This window comes from Corvus hawaiiensis, chromosome 2 (assembly GCF_020740725.1).
Source record: "Corvus hawaiiensis isolate bCorHaw1 chromosome 2, bCorHaw1.pri.cur, whole genome shotgun sequence".
Taxonomy (NCBI): Eukaryota; Metazoa; Chordata; class Aves; order Passeriformes; family Corvidae; genus Corvus; species Corvus hawaiiensis.
The window spans coordinates 81,602,091-81,620,185 of NC_063214.1; the positions used below are offsets into that span (position 1 = coordinate 81,602,091).

An 18,095-nucleotide genomic window follows, 5' to 3' on the forward strand; every position below is an offset into this window, starting at 1 on the left:
TGATCCTGATGGATCCTTCCTAGCTAAGGAAATTCTGTGCTTCTGTGATAAGGCAAGACTATTTCCCAGTCCGATTTTCATTCTCCGTAATTCTCTGGGCAAATTGTTAACCATTTCTGACTCTCGGGGTGTCAAGATGAGCAGAGCGGGAGTGGGCAAAGAGACATGAGATGAAATGTACATGGAGACAGGCACACGCCGAGTGTGCCCTTTCAGCGGGCGGCCCGGGGCGGGGCGCCGCCATCTCTGAAGAAGGCCCGCGCCGCCATGTTTAGTGAGGGCACCGGGCTCACGTCCGGCGCCAGGCGGGGGCGGGCGCGCGCGGCGCGGCCAATCAGCGTCGCCCACGACCCTCCCCGGAGGAGCTGGAGCTGCCGGTCGGTTGGGTCGGGCCCGGAGCCGCCACTGTCGGGAGGGGGGGCGGCGGCGGCGGAGGAGGAGGAGGAGGAGATGGTGTCCCCCGCTGCCTCTGCCGGGCGCCTGGGCTCCGCGCTGCCCTTCCTGCTCGTGCTCCTCGACCTACAGTACCAGGGTGAGCCGGGTCGGGGTTCTTGTGGGAGTGCGTTGAGAGGGGGGCTGTGCCGCTCCCGTCCGCGGCCCACCGGGGTTGGGCCCGCAGCCGTGGTGGGTGGGAGCCCTCTCTCCGTCCCTCCTGCCGGGCTCTCGATCGGGGCTGCGCGGTGTCTGCCATGGCGGCGGGACACACTCACTCCCCCCCCGCCTCCCCCAGCCCCTGTCGTCTTGAGGCGGGGGAATATTTCGGGAAAGGGTGTGAGGAGGGAGGTACAGCGCTGCCACCTCATCACGCGGGGCGAAGGGTGCGTAACGAGGGCACCGCCGCTGCCGGTGACCTGTTGGGGTTTATCGGAGTTCCCGGGGGTGCGGTGGCTCGCTGTGTGTGCGCTTCGCGCTGCCCGGCCTGCTCGCGGGCGGGCTGAGGCTGCCGCCAGCGGCTGTGAGGCCTCGGGTGCCGTGGTGTCCTCGAGTGCAGCTGTGTGACAGCATCGGCCGTTCTGTGCTAGCCGTGCATTTCTCACTCCGGTGTGGATTTTGTGTCGTTCCTAAGTTGAAAGGCTTCTCCAGTGGCCTTTCTCAGCCGCAGCCAGTATTAGTACCACACTTAGAGATTCGCTGAGGCTTTTGATGCTTGCGTTGAATTTGTTCCGTTTTTGTTTTGTTGTTATGGTTTCTGTTGTTCTTTTTTTTTTTTTTTCCCCTCTCACCATTAGTATTTGAAGTTTAGCTTATCTGCGCTTTGTGCAGCTTGTTTACTTTCACAGTACCCTGTCAGCAACACCTGTGTAACCAGACTTTTATTCACAGGCTTCTGTTAAATTTCTAACTCTGTTATACAGTGGTGGTTATAGTCAGGGTTTCACCTGAGGGACGTTCTTCACTTCCACGTCCTTCAGTTCCACTTCCATCTGGTGGCAGATGGAAGTGGAACTGAAGCTGTCAATAGTCAGAAAAAGTCTGTGGGCTTAAGTAAGATAGAGGTTAGCCTTAAAAATTCAGTTGATATACTAAATTAAAGAATAGTTCAGCTGGCCAGGTGGCAACAGGAACATACTGTGGCAAAGACAACTCTGCATTAGACCATGTACTGTGGTGTCAGATTGCCTTTTTTTTTTTTTTTTTTTTAGTATGCATTCTGGTAATGTTAGAAGACAAATAACTTGTGTCAGGGTATACTGTTGGGTTTTTTCCCCTGTGAGATTGTGGTAGTGGTGCTCCTGCTGAGGGTTCTTTGTTTAGAGTTCCCAGCCTATTTCAAGTATGTGGTTTAATGGCTATTTGGGCTTACCACATTTCCTATTTTGGGGGACATTTTCTGAACTTCAGCTAATAAAGATGTAGAGTACAGTAATAGAATGAGAAGTGGTAGTACTGGATCTTATTTACTGAATTTACTAACCTCTTAGTTCATGAGTTAATTTTTCAGAATGTGTAGTTAGACAAGTTTTTGGGGGATGTATGTTATTTAAGTATCTAGATTTTATTTTTCCCCATGGATATTACTGGTCTTTGAGCTCAAAGGTGTTCATAGTCACATTTAAATTCGTATCTTGATGTCTTGGTAATAGAAGTCTGCCTTGTGTCATCTGATTCACAAATATGTGAAAGAGTTATTCTGTATTAACTTTTGTATCTTACGGTTGATGTCAGTGAATGCTATTTATATCTGGCTGGTAAATACACTCAGTAAAAACGTTTTTGATTCCTTCTCTTCACCCCAGTTTGTGATGAATTTGGCACAGATCCTCTCTTGGGAAGATTAATTCTTCATTGCTGTTTATCCACACTAATCACAACAAAAAGAGGTGACTGAGGAGGAATAAAGGAGAGTTCATTTTCCTCCTCGTAGTAGAAGAAAGGAAATGTAATATGGGGAAGAATAAATGGGCTCTGAGTATACAGTGCTAAGTTAGTTACTGTCAGACCACAAGCATTAAGTGTTTCTTTTCCTCCCCCCACCTTTTGTTTTCACCCTAAGTTTGGCAGCTTTGTTTGTTTGTTTTTTTTCTTGGCCCCAAGTAGCAAAGGCTGCTTGAGGGCGGGGCTTTTTTTGTCTGCCAGTCTTTACTGTATTTACCAACTTCCTTTGCAAAGGGAGGGAGCAAACACTTGACGGGTGGAAGTTACGCATGGCTCAACTGGATACTCTGAGGCTCCTTGTAAACCTCAGAACTGTTGCTTCTGAAACTGTCGTTGCTTGCCCACGTCTTACTTAGTTCAGTGTAGTTCTTGAAAATCACGTTTGCAAATATACCCAAAGTAAAAACCAAGCCTGTTTAAAAATAACAGTGAACTTATGATTCAGGGTCATTCTGATAAAAAAATGTTGCAAAAGCAGGATCTCCCACTTGGCTGACAAGATAAGGCAATCATTAAGCTCCTCTATGGGGGGGGGAAAAAAAAGGTTGAGATGAATGTCATTAAGATTAGTGACATGCATGCTGCTTCTTTGTCGTTGAAACAACTGGTTTTGGTACACAGTGGGAACTAGCTCTGTTTATTTTCATAGTCTTGTTACTCGGCTTGGGAACAAGATTTAGAAAAAATAGGTGGAAATTCTATGGGGGGGGGAAAACAGGAGCATGTAGGCAAATGTAACATCTTGAAACTGTTCTCAGGTTGCAGGGCTTTCTTGAGTTTTTTTCAGTGTGGATGGGACCGATTATACAAGGGTAGTTGAAGTCTGTAGACTTAGGTGCCTATGTATTAGCCCCAGTTATTCTAGTAAAACAAAAATCCTACTAGGAAGTTAGAATTTATTTGAAGTGAGTGTATTTAACTGGAAAAACAGGCTAGCTGCACCTGCTTATCTTCCCTGTTCCTGCTGTTGTCCTTTGCGCTGTCAGGGCTAGTACCAATTATCAGGGAATAATTTGGGGGTTTGTGTTTGTTTGGTTTTTTGGTGTGGGTTTGGTTTTTGTTTTTTTTTTTTTTTTTTTGACTCATAGTCTCTTGCCTCAGTGCAAGGACTACAGGCTCTGAATTTATCCAGAATATTTGACTTAATTTGACAGCTGGGGCTTGTGTGTGTGGTTGTTTGAGGCCCAAGGTGAATGCTTAACAATTAGGCAGTCTTTAAAAATGATATTCAAATTAATATGCATGGAAGTTTTAAAAAATAAATGGTATGATTGCATATCTCTTGTGTAAATTTAGTTTCTTGGTGGAGCATGCAGAGTTTCTTCAGCTGGGCCCTTGGTATGCAGCTCACCAATGTGTATCTGTTGGAAGGAGCTCTGTGGGGTGTTTGGTGGTTTTTTTGCTCCTGCTGAACTTTAGTTCTTAGGTTCATTCCCAGACCAAAGAGTGCGTAGATACCCAAACAGGTTGCAGAGAATTTGAGTCCTTGGACTCCTGTGCTTATGTTACCAGGTTTTGGATGTCTACTGTGGGCTGCTTAATTTAGAGCAATTGTTTGCCTACAGCCAGAAAATGAATGAGCAATACATTTCTGTGAATAAACAGCCCAACTATCAGGTCAGTGCAGAGTGTTCCTGAGTAGTTATGGTAAATGTCGCTTTTCATCATGGTTAGGCTGATGATGCAGGCTGTTTCTGGAGATTCATGCATCAATTTATGATGTTCAGCAACTTGCAGAGCCAAGATATAATATATGGTTTAAAGTATGTCAAGTATAATTAGTCTTACTCTACAGGGAATCTACAGTACTTCAAAATTTGCTTTATTTATCCGTGTTGCTCCTGCTGTTATTATTTATTTGCTATCAGTGGGCACCTTTCTCATTTCCTTTATTAATTGTCTTCATTATTTTCAAGGAAAAAGATGGCTCTTCCACCTAAAATATTATGTAACTGTAAAACTGTACTGAACATAATGTGTTTGAAAGACACCAAATTGTGTAGGTACATCTTACTGTGGAAAAATGTATTCTTGGAGCTATCCTGATGTGACTGAATGTAAAACAAGGATGCTTGAGACTGTGGAAATTGAATGTCATATTTGGGTAGATGGAAAGCTCATGAAAGAGTAATTTACACTCCACTTCGAAGATAAAGCTCCAAACTGACAAGTTTTGAAAGATTTCAGCTATTTGTGTGTGGGGAAACACAGGAGGGATGAAACTTAAAGGTTTTTGGTTGGTATTAGGTCATGTTAAATGCTTCGGTCTGTTCGTGGTTCGTTACCTGCTTTACTGCTAGCATCCTTCCAAAGCAAGGGAAATTTGTGGTGAGGTTTTTTCCAGTTCTGAGTCTTTCCATTGTGTTTCCGATGCTTGCTTGTTATGTAAAAGGACACTGGAATAGTTGATGATCGAAGCTTTAAGCTAGCGAAGCAAAATGGGCAAGGAAGAATGTCCTTTTCTGCTGCAAATTGGACATTCACATAAAATGGGAATACATTTTTTACATACCTAGAATTTACTTTAAAATGTATTGTTTAGTAAGATCCTCAAATAATAATTATTCATCATGTAGACAATTTTAACTCCATCTATTTAAACAAAAAATATTCACTGGAAATTTGGGGCTCCATGAAGTAATTTCTATTAATTAAAAAAAATTAATTTTCTATCATTGTTCTAAAACAAATAATTGAGTTGAAGGCCTTGAATCCAGCTTGCTGAATTATTATCATTCTTTTAGCCGATAGAACTTTCTCTAGTATATACAGAGGGGATTTTGTTCATTTTAGTTTAGACAGCTCAAGGATTTTCTTATAATGTGGAATTAAAAGAATTATGAGCTGTATAATGGAGTAGAAAAGAAAAATTAAGATTCCAGGTGTTGAGAGCTCTTGGGTCTAAAATCATGATGATTTGGTGATAAGAAATTACTGTTCTTTCATTACAAATACACTGTTGTTTAGCAACCTTTCAGTGTGAGAAGTTTGGATATACTTTCCCCTCAATCACTTGTACTGTAACATTTTTATTTGGATTTTAAGAAACAACTTCAAAGTGCTGCTGCATTTTTGTATTTAAAATGAATTCAAATACCTATCTGAATTAGCTCAGTGCAAAACCTGGGTGAAATAAGTTATAAATCATTGTGTTTTAATGTTGTAATGTGCTTATTCAGGATTTCAGTATATTACCTTGCTTAAATTTAGGTATAAGGTATCCTCTTAATAAATGAAAATTTTTCTAGTGTGAAAGTTTTTTAATAGTCATAAGCTGGCGGGTAATTTGTAGTCAAATTCTGCCCTGATCTGAAGACTGCTGGAAGCAGGGCAAATGAAAAAGCTCTTGCTGAGTTGATGTATGTACAGCATGTACTTGAACTCGACTGCTCATTTCTTCTCAACAATAGTCTTTCCCTGTTGGTTGAGCAGCAGCAGTTTATTAGCTTTAAACTCAAACTGGCACTTCAAAGACTTAAAACTTAAGTATGTTTTTCATGCTACTGGTTAAAGGGAGAAGGTGTGAGAATTTTAATTGTTTGTCAAAACTTGCTATCTTGAAGAAGTTTGCCCTGGAAACTATGAAGATGAGACAAAAGTGCAGTAGATGAGAAGCCAATCTCTAAGTAGCCGAACAGTTCTCAGTTAAGTATTAAGTTACCATCAGGGTCATGAACTTTTAACTTAAAGCCTTTGTGTATTTGCTGCATGTGTATGTTACGAGTGCTTTTCCAGATTCTTCTGAAATTGAAAGTCAGAGTATGTTACTGAATGTGTAGATGTGTATTTGGTGCCTTGTCACAAGGGGGTGCAAAACAATGTTTTGTGTACTCTGACACATCCTAATTGGGACGTGCTGTGAGGTTATTAGGCCTGAAGGGTGCTTTACAGAATCTCAGAATCCATTAGGTTGGAAAAGACCTCTGAGATTACATAAGGTGCAGGAAGATGCAACTTCTGCCTCTGTCAATAATGGTTTGTTACATGTATTGTGTTATCACTGTATGTGTTTGGTATAATCAAACTGGTCATTCAAAACCTTGATCTTTTTGTTTTTCTTTAAGGAGCTGAGTGTGGAATAAATGCAGAAGTAGAAAAACAACTTGAAATGGGAAAGAAATTATTGGCTGCTGGACAGCTGGCGGATGCTTTGTCTCACTTTCATGCAGCTATAGGTGCGTATCTCAGGGAGGTGACTCTTGTACTGAAATACCTTTGGGTGGGTTTTTCCCACTATTTGCTTCATTGAATATCCTGCTTTCTTGCAAGTTGCATTCCACGAGTCACAGAAGTTGGGGTATCTATACAGCAGTTTGGACAGAAGCCAACAGAGATGCAGTAGAATATTTATGCTTAGGTTTTGATAGAAGAAAACTGTTAAATTAACTACATGATAAATAAACATGTTGTTCTGGAAGCTAGCTGTATGAAAGGAATTATAATTGGCTCTGATAGTATTTGATGAGATATTTCCCTGTCTGTCTAATCCCATCAAGATCAGGTTTCATCTTTATGATGTTTTTCAAAGTGTGTCTTTGAAAGGCTGACTTTATCCATGCTTTGTCTTATCCAGTGCTGTAAAAAATCCAATGTTTAAAATAGTTGCTCTCTCTCTTCTTTTTTCTTAACTGAATCTTGTAGTGGGTGATATCTCAGTGAAACTGATGCTGCAAGTTTGAGATACTGAGTTGGTAGTAGAGAGCAAAATTGTCCTTCTCTTGTGCTCAACTAGTGAGTTCATTCTTGTTTGGTGTTCTGCATTTTCAACAAACTACAAAGTTAAATGTTTGCTTTTAAGAATTTTAAAGCAACTTTACTGATTAAAAACCTTTAATTGAAGCATAGACAGCACCAGTAAAGAGCAGTGTCCATTAACACTACAGTTTTTTAATTTCATGGTGTGTTTTTTTAAGTTGTTGGACTTTGTTATAATGTGTACAAGTGCATTTTTTTCTCTGTGAAAATAACATTACTGAGATGTTATACATTCATAAGTCGTACTTTTTTTATTTATGCTTTGGTTTAATAGTGAGATGTAAATGAAACATTGGTTGTTTGAGTTATTAACATTTTCTTTGCATTCTCCAAGACAACTTCCCTTATATAAAGGGAGTGGAGGAGGCAGTGTTGGTTTTTTTTCTGTCATGGAAGCTCCTTGTTCCACCTAGATGCAGTCTGTTACTCCTTTGGTTTGTGTGTTGCTGCCAAAGCATTTCTGTGGGATCTGTGCAGAGTTAGCGCTACAGTGTGATTTTCTCCTTTATTATTGGTTGGCAAACTTGAACTTGGATTTGATGAGGAGACCAGTTCAGTCTCTGGCTGTGCAGTTCCTGGTGATGGTGCAGAGGCAGCAGTGGTGTGAGCTGGGATGACAGTGGGTACCTGCATGGGTGAAACCCTCTGCCTTGCCAGCTGTGCTGGAGCAGGTTGTAGAGCTATAGTGTGACCACCTCAGTTGTGACCTTTATGGGATTCTTGGTTGGATGCTGATTTTAGCCTGATTGCCTCATTTTCATCAGACTACTTCTTCTTCTTTGTATTTTGCCTTTTTGAAAAGATTTTAAGCATGATTTGCCAACTGTGCTTGTGAGGAGGTAAGAGTTCTTTTCTGTCTGTACTGCATTGTTGTAGATTGTGAGGTAGATAGAGCTTTCTGTCTTGCCTCAGCCAGTCTATTTTTGTTTTTTCTGCAAACATCTAAAATAGATGAAAGTTACTGTCCATATTCTCTCTCTTCAGTTAAATTTTCAACTCTTTCTTCGATCCGAGCAGCTGCCTTCTGTCTGCATAAGTGTCAATTGCTATTCATTACTGTTTCTGGAGTGCTGAGGCAAAACTATCTGTCAGATTATCATCTGGTGCTGGAATGGGCTTTCTGTGTTAGCTCTTTCCTACATTTCATCCTTCGTGTATTAATAAAGTTCCTTAATTTCAGCTGTCGATTTGTACCTAGCCTCCACATTTAGGACTCAATGCTCTTTTTTTTAAGGGTAGTAACATTTGAGTTTATTTGATGTTTGCAATGCTGACATAAAAGGAGGGATACAGCATGGGAGTTCCTATTAAATTTCAGCTCTGGAGATTAGCATTGTCAAGACATACAGGCCAAGACATTGTAGAGGAAGAGTGCAGATAGCTTTTTCAGTGAGAACTGAACTAGTGTTTTGGTAATGGAGGTGGCCGGCTATGAAACTTGGTTACTGATCGTAAGATTTTTGGTAGTGCTATTTCTTCCATTTGTTTTGAAGTTCAACTTTAGCCTCGGATGATGTGAGGAAGAAAAATACTTCTGTTCCTCAGATATGGATGTTCTTGTATGCAAATTCTGGATTATTATAATAGCGTAGTAAAAGGTTTCCTGTCTTCCAGCATAGGGTTGTTTTGGTGGTTTAAGTTACTTTTCCTTGAGAGCCCACAGTAACTGTCACCTGTTTTTGTGAAATAGTGCATAAAGAAGAATGTTAAGAAAATTATTCTTTGTTTCAGAGACTGATGTTTGCCTCCTGTATAGGCATATGTGTATGTGCTAGCTTGGAGAGTGTTAAAATCTCTGGATCTTGGAATTTTGATCAGCAGACAACATGAAATGGGTGGGCCCTGAAGTTAGCCTTCAGGTTTTGATTGTGTGTGTGCATTTGTCTGCTGGTGAGAGGGAATGTTGGTGCCCACTAGTTGCTGCTATTTCAATGAATGATACCGAGAGTTTGTGTCTGTGTTGACATTGGACTAACATATTAGTAATTTTGGGAATATTTGCATTATCCTATATGGTGATCAGTGCCTGGGCTGGAAAATGATGAATTAACATGCTTTCAAATGTAGGCCTGCAGCTGGAGGTAAAGCATTAGTATGTAGTGGCTATTCTATATAAAGCTGAAGAACATGTACATATTTGACCTTCACTCTTAATTATTTGGCATTTACAGTGTTTCTGTAATCTTTATTGTTATATAATTAAACTGCATAGAAAATACTGCTTGCGTAATGTTGCAAATTTTATGTCTTATTAATGTATACCATTGTTTCCAGTGGCATAAAAGTCAGATAATATATTTTTAGTCATTAGAGTTCCACTGTACCAGAAATTTCAGTAGCTTTGAGATAGTGTTCTGATTACTGTTTGTTCATTTGCAGAGGGGGACTCTGATAACTACATTGCTTATTACAGAAGAGCCACAGTGTACTTAGCCATGGGCAAATCTAAAGCAGCAATTCGCGATTTAAGTAAAGTGGTTGAGTTAAAGCAGGACTTCACATCAGTAAGTATTACTGGACTTGAAGATCGTTCACATGTAAAGAAAAAACTGCTTTAAAGAAGGTTTGGGGTTTTTTTCAGACTTGGCTCAACAGGAATAGAGAATACATCATCCCTCAGAGGGCTTTGAAGAGGATAAAATAATAGCAGTGGTGTACCTGCCTTAATTTGCAGCTATGCTGAGTACAGTCTAGACAGTTATTTGAACAACTGATAGTTTTACTAAGTTCATGGATTTATACTAAACACTTTTCTTCTCTCACTTGTGGTTATTCTGTTGTTCACCAAGGCTGTGCCATTTGAGGCAGGGAGAAGAGAGCACACAGATGCCTCTGGGTTTTTTTCTGTCTTAATCAGCATTAGATTTGAGGTATCTCTTCTCCACAGGAACTGTCCCAATCTCACAGAATTCCTGTGTGATTGTTGCAAGTTCTGATTGGCTTACCTTTTCTTGCTTCTATGTACTGTATGTGGTAGACTGCCTCACAAGTTGGAAAGTGATGCTGGAATCCTCTCCAACTGATTCACCTCCCTTTCTTGTGGGCCGTGGCGTGTATAGTTCACAATAAAGGAGCAAATGTTAAATTCACTGTTATATGAAAATATTATTATTATAAATCAAAGTCTTCTAAATCATTAATTTGTCTTTTTACATAGCTCCTATTATTCTGAGAGTTTAATGAAATAATTAAATATGGGAATCGTTTAGTGTTTATTATTTCTGCTATTTACTTAATCTGTAAGCAGTTATAATCAGGAAAGTGGTGTAAAGTCAACATTCACTTCGATTTGTGAAACTTTTCAAATGAGTTCTTTCCATAAAAACTGTCTGCTTTTTGTCCCTCAGTTCTGGTGCAGAGCAATTCTTTACCATTAAAGAGGTGTTACAAGAACATTATTAAATCAAAAAGACAACAAATGGGTGTCATGATCTCTGTTTCAGCTTGTTAGCTATACTAAAATGAAACTTGTGTTCATACTTTGCTCAATTCCCATTTGTAAATAAAAAGTTATGTTTCATTTCAGGCAAGATTACAGAGAGGACACTTACTGCTTAAGCAAGGAAAATTTGATGAAGCAGAGGATGACTTTAAAAATGTGGTAAGTTGGAGACCAGTGTTGAACAACATCATTACTTTTAAGTTTGGGTTCTGAGCCAAGGTCACAGCTCAGTTTTGATGCTCTATAGAGTATATGGTATCTAGGCCTGAGTTTGTCTTTCCTGTTCTTTGCAAGTGTAGTAGCTGAGCAACCTTGTGTGAATAAATGACCAATTAAGTTGCAGTATAGTGACGCAGATGAAATGAGCTGTTGCCTGAAACTATGTAGCACTTTGGAAAGTTTTCTTTGCGTGTGCCTGACACTTGATGATCTCTGCTTGCTGACAGCTGTACTAGGGAGCAACCTGCATTCAGAAATAAGTGACATGGGACTCAAGTATGTAGTTGAACTCTGGTTTACATCACTATGTTGATGTCTCCCTGGGAAATCACTAGGGGCATCATGGATCAAGCTTTGCAGGTTCCTGTCTCTTTTTACCAGTTGCAAAATAATTGTTGGCTCTTAATTTAGTCACTGAGCAGTTAAATCAGTATGTTACAGTGGCATCCCTCTGTCTGTCTTCTAATCTGTAGAGTTCTCAATCTTCATGAATGTCTTGACAGTACTTTCTTTCCATGATCAGGAATCGTGCAGTTTCCATATACACCTAGTTGGATATTACCCACCTAAAACTCGCTTGGGCAGTTTTTAGTTTTGATGGATATTTTGTGCATTTCAGCCCTATGCTGCAAAAGTAAACTGATCTAACCCCAGAGAAAAACCCCTCAGAAATGTGAATCTTGGTTTCCTCTCTATTGCACAAAATTAATGTAAATATGAATATAAATAAGATTCATTCTTCATTCTTGCTTGCTCTTCAAGAGTTGCTAGTTTGAACAGCTGGTGTGTCCCTTAAGCCAAAATAAGAAGAATTTGCAATGTAACAGGTGCTGTCTTGTTGGCTCTCTTTGAAGAGAGGGATGGAAAAAGCAGTTGTGTGGATGCAGATGTTTAATGGAAATCTTACTAGTGAGTGTAAGTGCAGGACAGCTGTGAGGAATGGCTCTTGCAGGTAGGAATGCATCAGGCAGTTCTTGCGTCTGTAGCAGAGCTCCAGCAGCTTGTTCTGAAGTTCACGTAGCAACGGCACCTCTGGCTGCTTCTCCCTCAGTAACTTTCGTAGGAGTGTGTGGTCTGATAGCAGCACTGCCCTGCTGTTTGCAAGTGTGGGAGAGAGTCATTCAGCTTGGATTAACTGAGGACATAGTTGCTGCAGTAGCAATTATGCAATGCCAGTGTTGATTGTGAGTTTGTGCGTGCATCTCTTTGCAGTTACTGTTTAAGTATTGCTTAATGCTGCATATGGAATTGTTTCTCCAGTCAACTGTCAAGAATCTTTCCCTGTTGCCAAACCTGCTGCAAAAATTTGGTTGCTGCCTTTGGTCAGTCAAATGGTTTCAGTCCTCAGTCAGGCTTTAAATCTGAAGTAGAAGAGAGTTTCTTCTCAGAAACTGTATTAGGAAAATAGCATATTAGTCCTCAATCTAACTTCCATTTTCCTTTGTTCTATGAACAATTTTGCCTGTGTACTTGGAGAATTGTCAAGTGGTCTGTTTTGAAGAGCATAATTTTCAGTTAACTGCAGTATATTCAAGCAAAATGAGCAAACAATATTAAGCTAGTAATTTGTAATAGGTTAATTTGGAGAGTGGATTAAATTGTGCTAAATACTTTGAAATCTTTAAGTAGAATACCTGTTTCTTTGAGAGGTTTCCCTTGTTTTCAGATTTCCCATCCTTTCTCTTGTAGTCATGTTCCTTAAAAGGGATCCCAACAGTTTAAGAGATACATTCATTTTTGAGGGAGAGAAAGCAAGAAAAATTTAGTCCGTCTAAATGGAGGGAAGGATGACAGGCAAACTTTCCCAGCTTGTAAGACCAGTGGCTTTGTGTAGAACTTAAAAAAACATTGAAACTATTCTTTATATCTAGCAGTAAACCTATCCTTTAACGTATACTCATGAAAAGAAAAGAACATTCATGTCCTCAAATTCTTTCTATCTAATTTCATAATGTCAGGGAAAAGTTTCATGGTGAGCACCCTAAATATTTTTAAATGATTGCTAAGCAGTTTCTTTGTATATTCCTGACCTCTGTGGCGTATCAGTACTGGCTGTCTTATGAGGCAGTGCTAGTGCGAGAGAACAGGCAGTGGGAATGCCTAGTTGCAAAGGATGCAGTATTCCCTTTTGGAGCAGAGCCTCTTGAGATTCCAGCTTTCATGTGTTATTTTTAACTATAATTTTTTTTTGTACTCTGTACTTTCCTGTTGGATGAAATTAATCACGAGGCTTGGATAGAAGGTGTGATTCAGACTTAGGCCTTCACATATTAAGCAATATTGCATTTCTAGAAACCTCTCCTTTTGGCCAACAGATGGATCAAGATGATGAGATTCTTTACATGGGCCAGGTTTTCCACATGAAACAAGGAATAAGCAGACTTCCTTTGGTGATTTTACAAAGTTGTTGCTCATACTATATGAATAGTAATTATTTCTCTGTTACAACTTAGGTTGAGTGTTCATATGCTTTAATATCAAGTTCCTTCTGTTTGGTTTAGCAGTTTCTGATTAATAGAAGTCAGCAGGACAGATCTGTGGGTGCATCAACACTCATGTCTAAGGCCTTAAGCCATGAAAGCCCTGGAATGTTCATTTTATCTGTAAGCATGTGATTTTTACTGAAAATAAAAGGGATATTGGCATACTTTGGTTGATGGAAGGCCTTCTGGAAAGGTGACAAAAGCAATGCAAATCCTGGCAGCCCTGTGTATATGCTTTACAGTGTTGTCAGTGACTGCTTATGTTATAGAGAAAACAAAAAGCATTTGAGTTGGTGGATTCTGTAGAAGGTACAAGATTAGAGAGAACTTCTGCCTTGTCCATTGGAAAGTGAGGAAAGGGCCGAATTGTTACATTTCTTTTAAATTCTAGTCTTTTTTAAGACTGACTGTAACACTCACAGTTGCAATTTATTGCAGTAAGTACTGTAAGTTGAGGTGTCCTAAATACACAATTCTGTCTGCCTTGGAAGAACAAACATTTCAGAGCTCAAAACTGAAAGCACAGCTTCCAGCTCCACTAGATGTCAGCCAAGACCAAGTGACTGAACTCTGCGCATCTGCAGATTGCTTTCTCATCTAAACCCTTGCTTGTTGCAAAATATGTTGGACAACAGCTTTCCATGGTTGGTTGGTGTGTGTAATAATACTGTTTTGGATGTAGGTGAGAGAGGCCATCTTATGGCACTGTAAGTTAACCTCTTTTGATTAAGTTGCTAGGCAATCTTGGGTTGGGTATTTGAGGCTCTCTTAACCACATCAGAGTAGCATTAGATGTCTCCAGATACACTCCTCTGTGGTACAGTGATCATCTGTAGCGTCCCAGCTAAAGAAGAAAAGATATTTGAATATTTCCTTGGTTTTTGTTGGGTTTTTTTTTCCATCTGTCTGTCGTAGCTGTGTTACCTGATATATTACCAGTGCAGGGCTTTCCTCTGTGCACTGTCCTTGAGTGCATGGATCACTTGATCTTAGGTACCACAAACCATGGAGGTTCCCTCCAGGATGTTGTTCACAAGCTCAACAAACAGCCTTCTTTTTGCTTTAGTTAACATTACTGATTTATGGATCATAGCAATACACTAATTACTTACTAAGAACTTACGAGTGTATATTTTCATCATACTGTAGCACAGAAACACTCCATGACTTTGTTTGAATGATACCTTGAAAAATTTCCCCTTCTTTAACTGGACATGTTGTACTACCTAAAATTACCTAGGATGTTTCACTCAAATAGTTTTTATTACTATTGGACTTGCCTCCATGACTGTAACATTGCTTTTCGTATTCCACTGACATTTTCTCCAAATACATTGCAAAAAACATACCATGAGTCTAAGGAGTGCAGTGTTACTATTAAATGGAAGTGTAAAGCTCATCCATAGCAAAAGCTCTTAATTTTTAAGAAGAAAATGCAGAGAAATTAAGGAAGAAATCAGACAAGTCAGCTGGAACTTCGGAGAGTTTTGTAGACTTGGTAGTTTTTAAAATTACAGGTTCAGAAATTTGCCTCTGCTACAAGCTCCAGATTTTGGGGGGAGAGTGGATGCACAGCATCAAGGGTTTATAGGCAGAGTTCTAACCAGAAGAAAAGCTTTATGAGACTTACATTGGGAGTCAGCCTACAAAGAAGAAAACTCTTTGATCACGTTGCTCTCCTCTTGCTGAAAGACAGTGTAGGGAATAAAGGAGAATTTTCAGGCCTAAGTACAACTTGATTTTGCCAGGTAAAATGAAAAACTGCATAAAATTCAGAAAGATTTATACAGAGGAATTGAACACACAGCGTGGGACCTGTGCATGATTTTGATGTAGCATTTAGGCACTTTCCTTTCATATGCTCAGGTGTTAGAACCAGGGGGAATTCTGGTAAAGGACTTCTGAGGGCTGAAGTTGAATTACATTAGAGACATAAGCACACAAAAGCATGTATTTCAAGAACTTTCTGATGAGAAAAAAGGAAGAGGCCACTTCAAGATAAATGAGGAAAGAAAAAAGTATTAGATGTCTTTGAGCGACTTTAGTTCACATTCTGTGTATAGGATGCAAGATAATGCAAGTTTTTATTTAAAAACAAAAAATAAAGTCATGCTGATCTGTCCCTTTTTAAATTCTGAAAGTCATTCTGATCAGCAACAAGTGTGAAGCCAGTGCTTCATTCAAGCTACAGTAATGCTGCAAATGACATCCTGGCTTTGCAAGGGAATGGCTGAGATTCTTTCTGGCCCATATGTATTTTCCTGGGTGGTAGTAAAGTTGCATGCAAGATCTTTTAATTTTCTTTGAAAAGATAAAACTGTGTAAATGAAAAGAGGCAAGTACAATGTAACCACTTCTGCTTGCTCAGAGGGAGGGGTTAGAGAAATGAAAGTCCTTGTAGACAAAACTTTAGACTTGTTTAAAACTACATTAAGAAACAGAATGCGTGAATGTCTGGCTGAGCCTTTTTCCTAAGCTGTAGTCTCTTACCCTGCTGCTGTAGCCACTCTTTGTGAGGAAAATATAAGAAACACAACTTCACAGTAATAACTGTCTGGAACATGTTTCATTTATTTCTGTCATGAAGTTATAAATATGTGTAGTGCTTAAAGTGTGAGATGCGATTATGCCGCGTGGTTACACTGTCTGCTGCAACTGAGGAATTCAGTGTTTAGTAACTGCCAGCAGAGGTGAATTAATTAGTCTACAAAGGAGAGGTCCACAACTTCCTGTAGGTGATGGGGGACAGTGACTGTTGTGTATCAAGTGTCCAGTGGTGAATGATCAAGCACGAGGAATTGGATTTCTCTGACTTCTGACATCTTGCATTGAATCTCAAAATGTTTCTTTCTTCTGAAGTTTAGAGGTAGAAATGCTTGCAGTGGAGTTTTGAAACTAATTTTGCTTTATTTGCAGCTTTAGTCAGTTCTCCGTGATACGATTATTAATGAGACTAAAAGAGATCCTTGAACAAGCATTTGAGTCTCTCTCCTTGTTCATGTTTGCAGCTCAAATCCAATCCTAGCAATAATGAGGAAAAAGAAGCCCAGACTCAGCTGACAAAATCTGATGAGCTGCAGCGCCTGCATTCACAAGCATTATCTGCCTACCAGCAAGAGGATTACGAAGCTGCTATTTCTCTTCTTGATGAAATCTTGGCAGTAAGTGTTAAGTCAAATGGTACTGTGAAAGGAAAGTAAGAGCTTCTGTCTCACATCTGTGTGTTTTTGTTTAATAGTTCTTCACTGATGTGAAAATAACTTCAGTGTAACTGGTTTAGTTTTGCTGAGCACCATGGGTCTGTAGTGATGTTGGAGAGTGGAGAAGGCTGAGCACTAACTGCAAAAGAAGTCAAAATAATAGTTTGTGTTAAAGATACTTCAGTGAAACTTCTGTTACAGATAACTTTTTTGATTATATTTTCCTATTTTTCTACAGTTTGGTATTGGGGAAGCTGGGAAAAAGGTTTTCTGAAATCAATGAAGTTTTGCCAAATACAGGAGTTGTAGGTTTTTTCATCTGGATTTTTCATTGCATATATGCAGACGGTTTTTGTCTTGAGAAAATGAAGTAACAAAAGACAAACCCCACAAAACTAAAAATGTATATAGCTAGCTGAATTTTCCGCTTATTCCCTAGGTATCTGTATTTGTTGAATCTTAATTGGTATAGACAGCCTGATAGTGTAAGCATGAATAACTCAATCATGCGGGAATTCTGTGTGTCATATAGATATGTACTAAAAGACAGCTAACTGCTATGACTCTGCTCATACAAACTGGTGCTGTTGACTTGGAGTTTACAGCCCTGGAGCTTTTGGTGAAGAAGCTGCCACAGTGTGGGCATTGGTTTATGGAGAGGCAATGTGGAAAAGCAGAAAAGCCTCCTCTAAAATGATAGTTTCCAAACAACTGATAAGACACAGATTTAATTCCCTAAACCAAATTTTGATAGGCAGTTCCTTATGAGTAATTATTTTTGCCTTACTGTGACATTTTTGCCTTTCTTTATTCTTAAAATCCAGATATTAAGGTCAAACTTTGTGGAGCTGCATCTTACCCACAGGCTTCTTCCTGGAGGGCAACCGACAGCTTGGTCCTTGCTGTTCATTACCTCTATTCTTTTGGAAAGATACAATAATTTATGATTCTGGTATCTTCTCCTGGAGGCTCAACAGAGTGTCCTAGTTTAAGCAATGCCAGTAGATTTAATTCATCTCTCTGCATGAGTTCATTGAATCATTTACAAAATTTTCAGGCCTTTGTTTTCTATTTGGGCAGGTGCATCACAGCATCCACCAGGAAGCAGAGATGCTAATTTCATGAGCTCTGCATGCAGCTTGAACCTTATGCTACTGCAGTTGGCAAAGTGAAATTAAATGGGATTTTTCTTTTGGGGAGGAAAAGAAGTGAAGTGTTATGGACCAAAAACAAGCTTTAATTTTGATTTCTCAAGGTTTGTGTTTGGGATGCAGAGCTACGGGAACTTCGAGCAGAGTGTTATATAAAGGAAGGGGAACCAAGCAAAGCCATTAGTGACTTGAAAGCTGCTGCCAAATTAAAGAATGATAATACTGAAGCCTTCTATAAAATCAGCAGAATATATTATCAGCTGGGGGACCATGAATTATCTCTCAGGTAATTTTACTATTCGCTGTAATCATTATAATTGAGACAGAAAATATGTAGATCTTGATAAACCATGAAGTATCTATTGCGTGAGGTTTGGATGGAGAAGAAACTGTGGTCTAGATCTGATAAAGGGAGTTCCTTTCTAGAAACTTAAGAATTGGCAGTGAAGATACCCATGTTTATTCTTGG

General features: G+C 39.6%; 1 protein-coding gene across 1 annotated transcript in view; it reads left to right on the plus strand.

The window, feature by feature from the left end:
- The first annotated feature begins 337 nt into the window (after nucleotides 1-337).
- The window catches only part of DNAJC3 (DnaJ heat shock protein family (Hsp40) member C3), a 30,597-nt gene continuing 12,839 nt past the window's right edge, over nucleotides 338-18,095 (plus strand). The window contains exons 1-6 of the mRNA XM_048295798.1: nucleotides 338-532; nucleotides 6,441-6,551; nucleotides 9,511-9,635; nucleotides 10,658-10,732; nucleotides 16,284-16,436; nucleotides 17,731-17,912. Of these exons, the coding sequence (XP_048151755.1) occupies nucleotides 451-532; nucleotides 6,441-6,551; nucleotides 9,511-9,635; nucleotides 10,658-10,732; nucleotides 16,284-16,436; nucleotides 17,731-17,912 (728 nt within the window). The 5' untranslated portion in view covers nucleotides 338-450. The remainder of the gene's footprint in view (nucleotides 533-6,440; nucleotides 6,552-9,510; nucleotides 9,636-10,657; nucleotides 10,733-16,283; nucleotides 16,437-17,730; nucleotides 17,913-18,095) is intronic.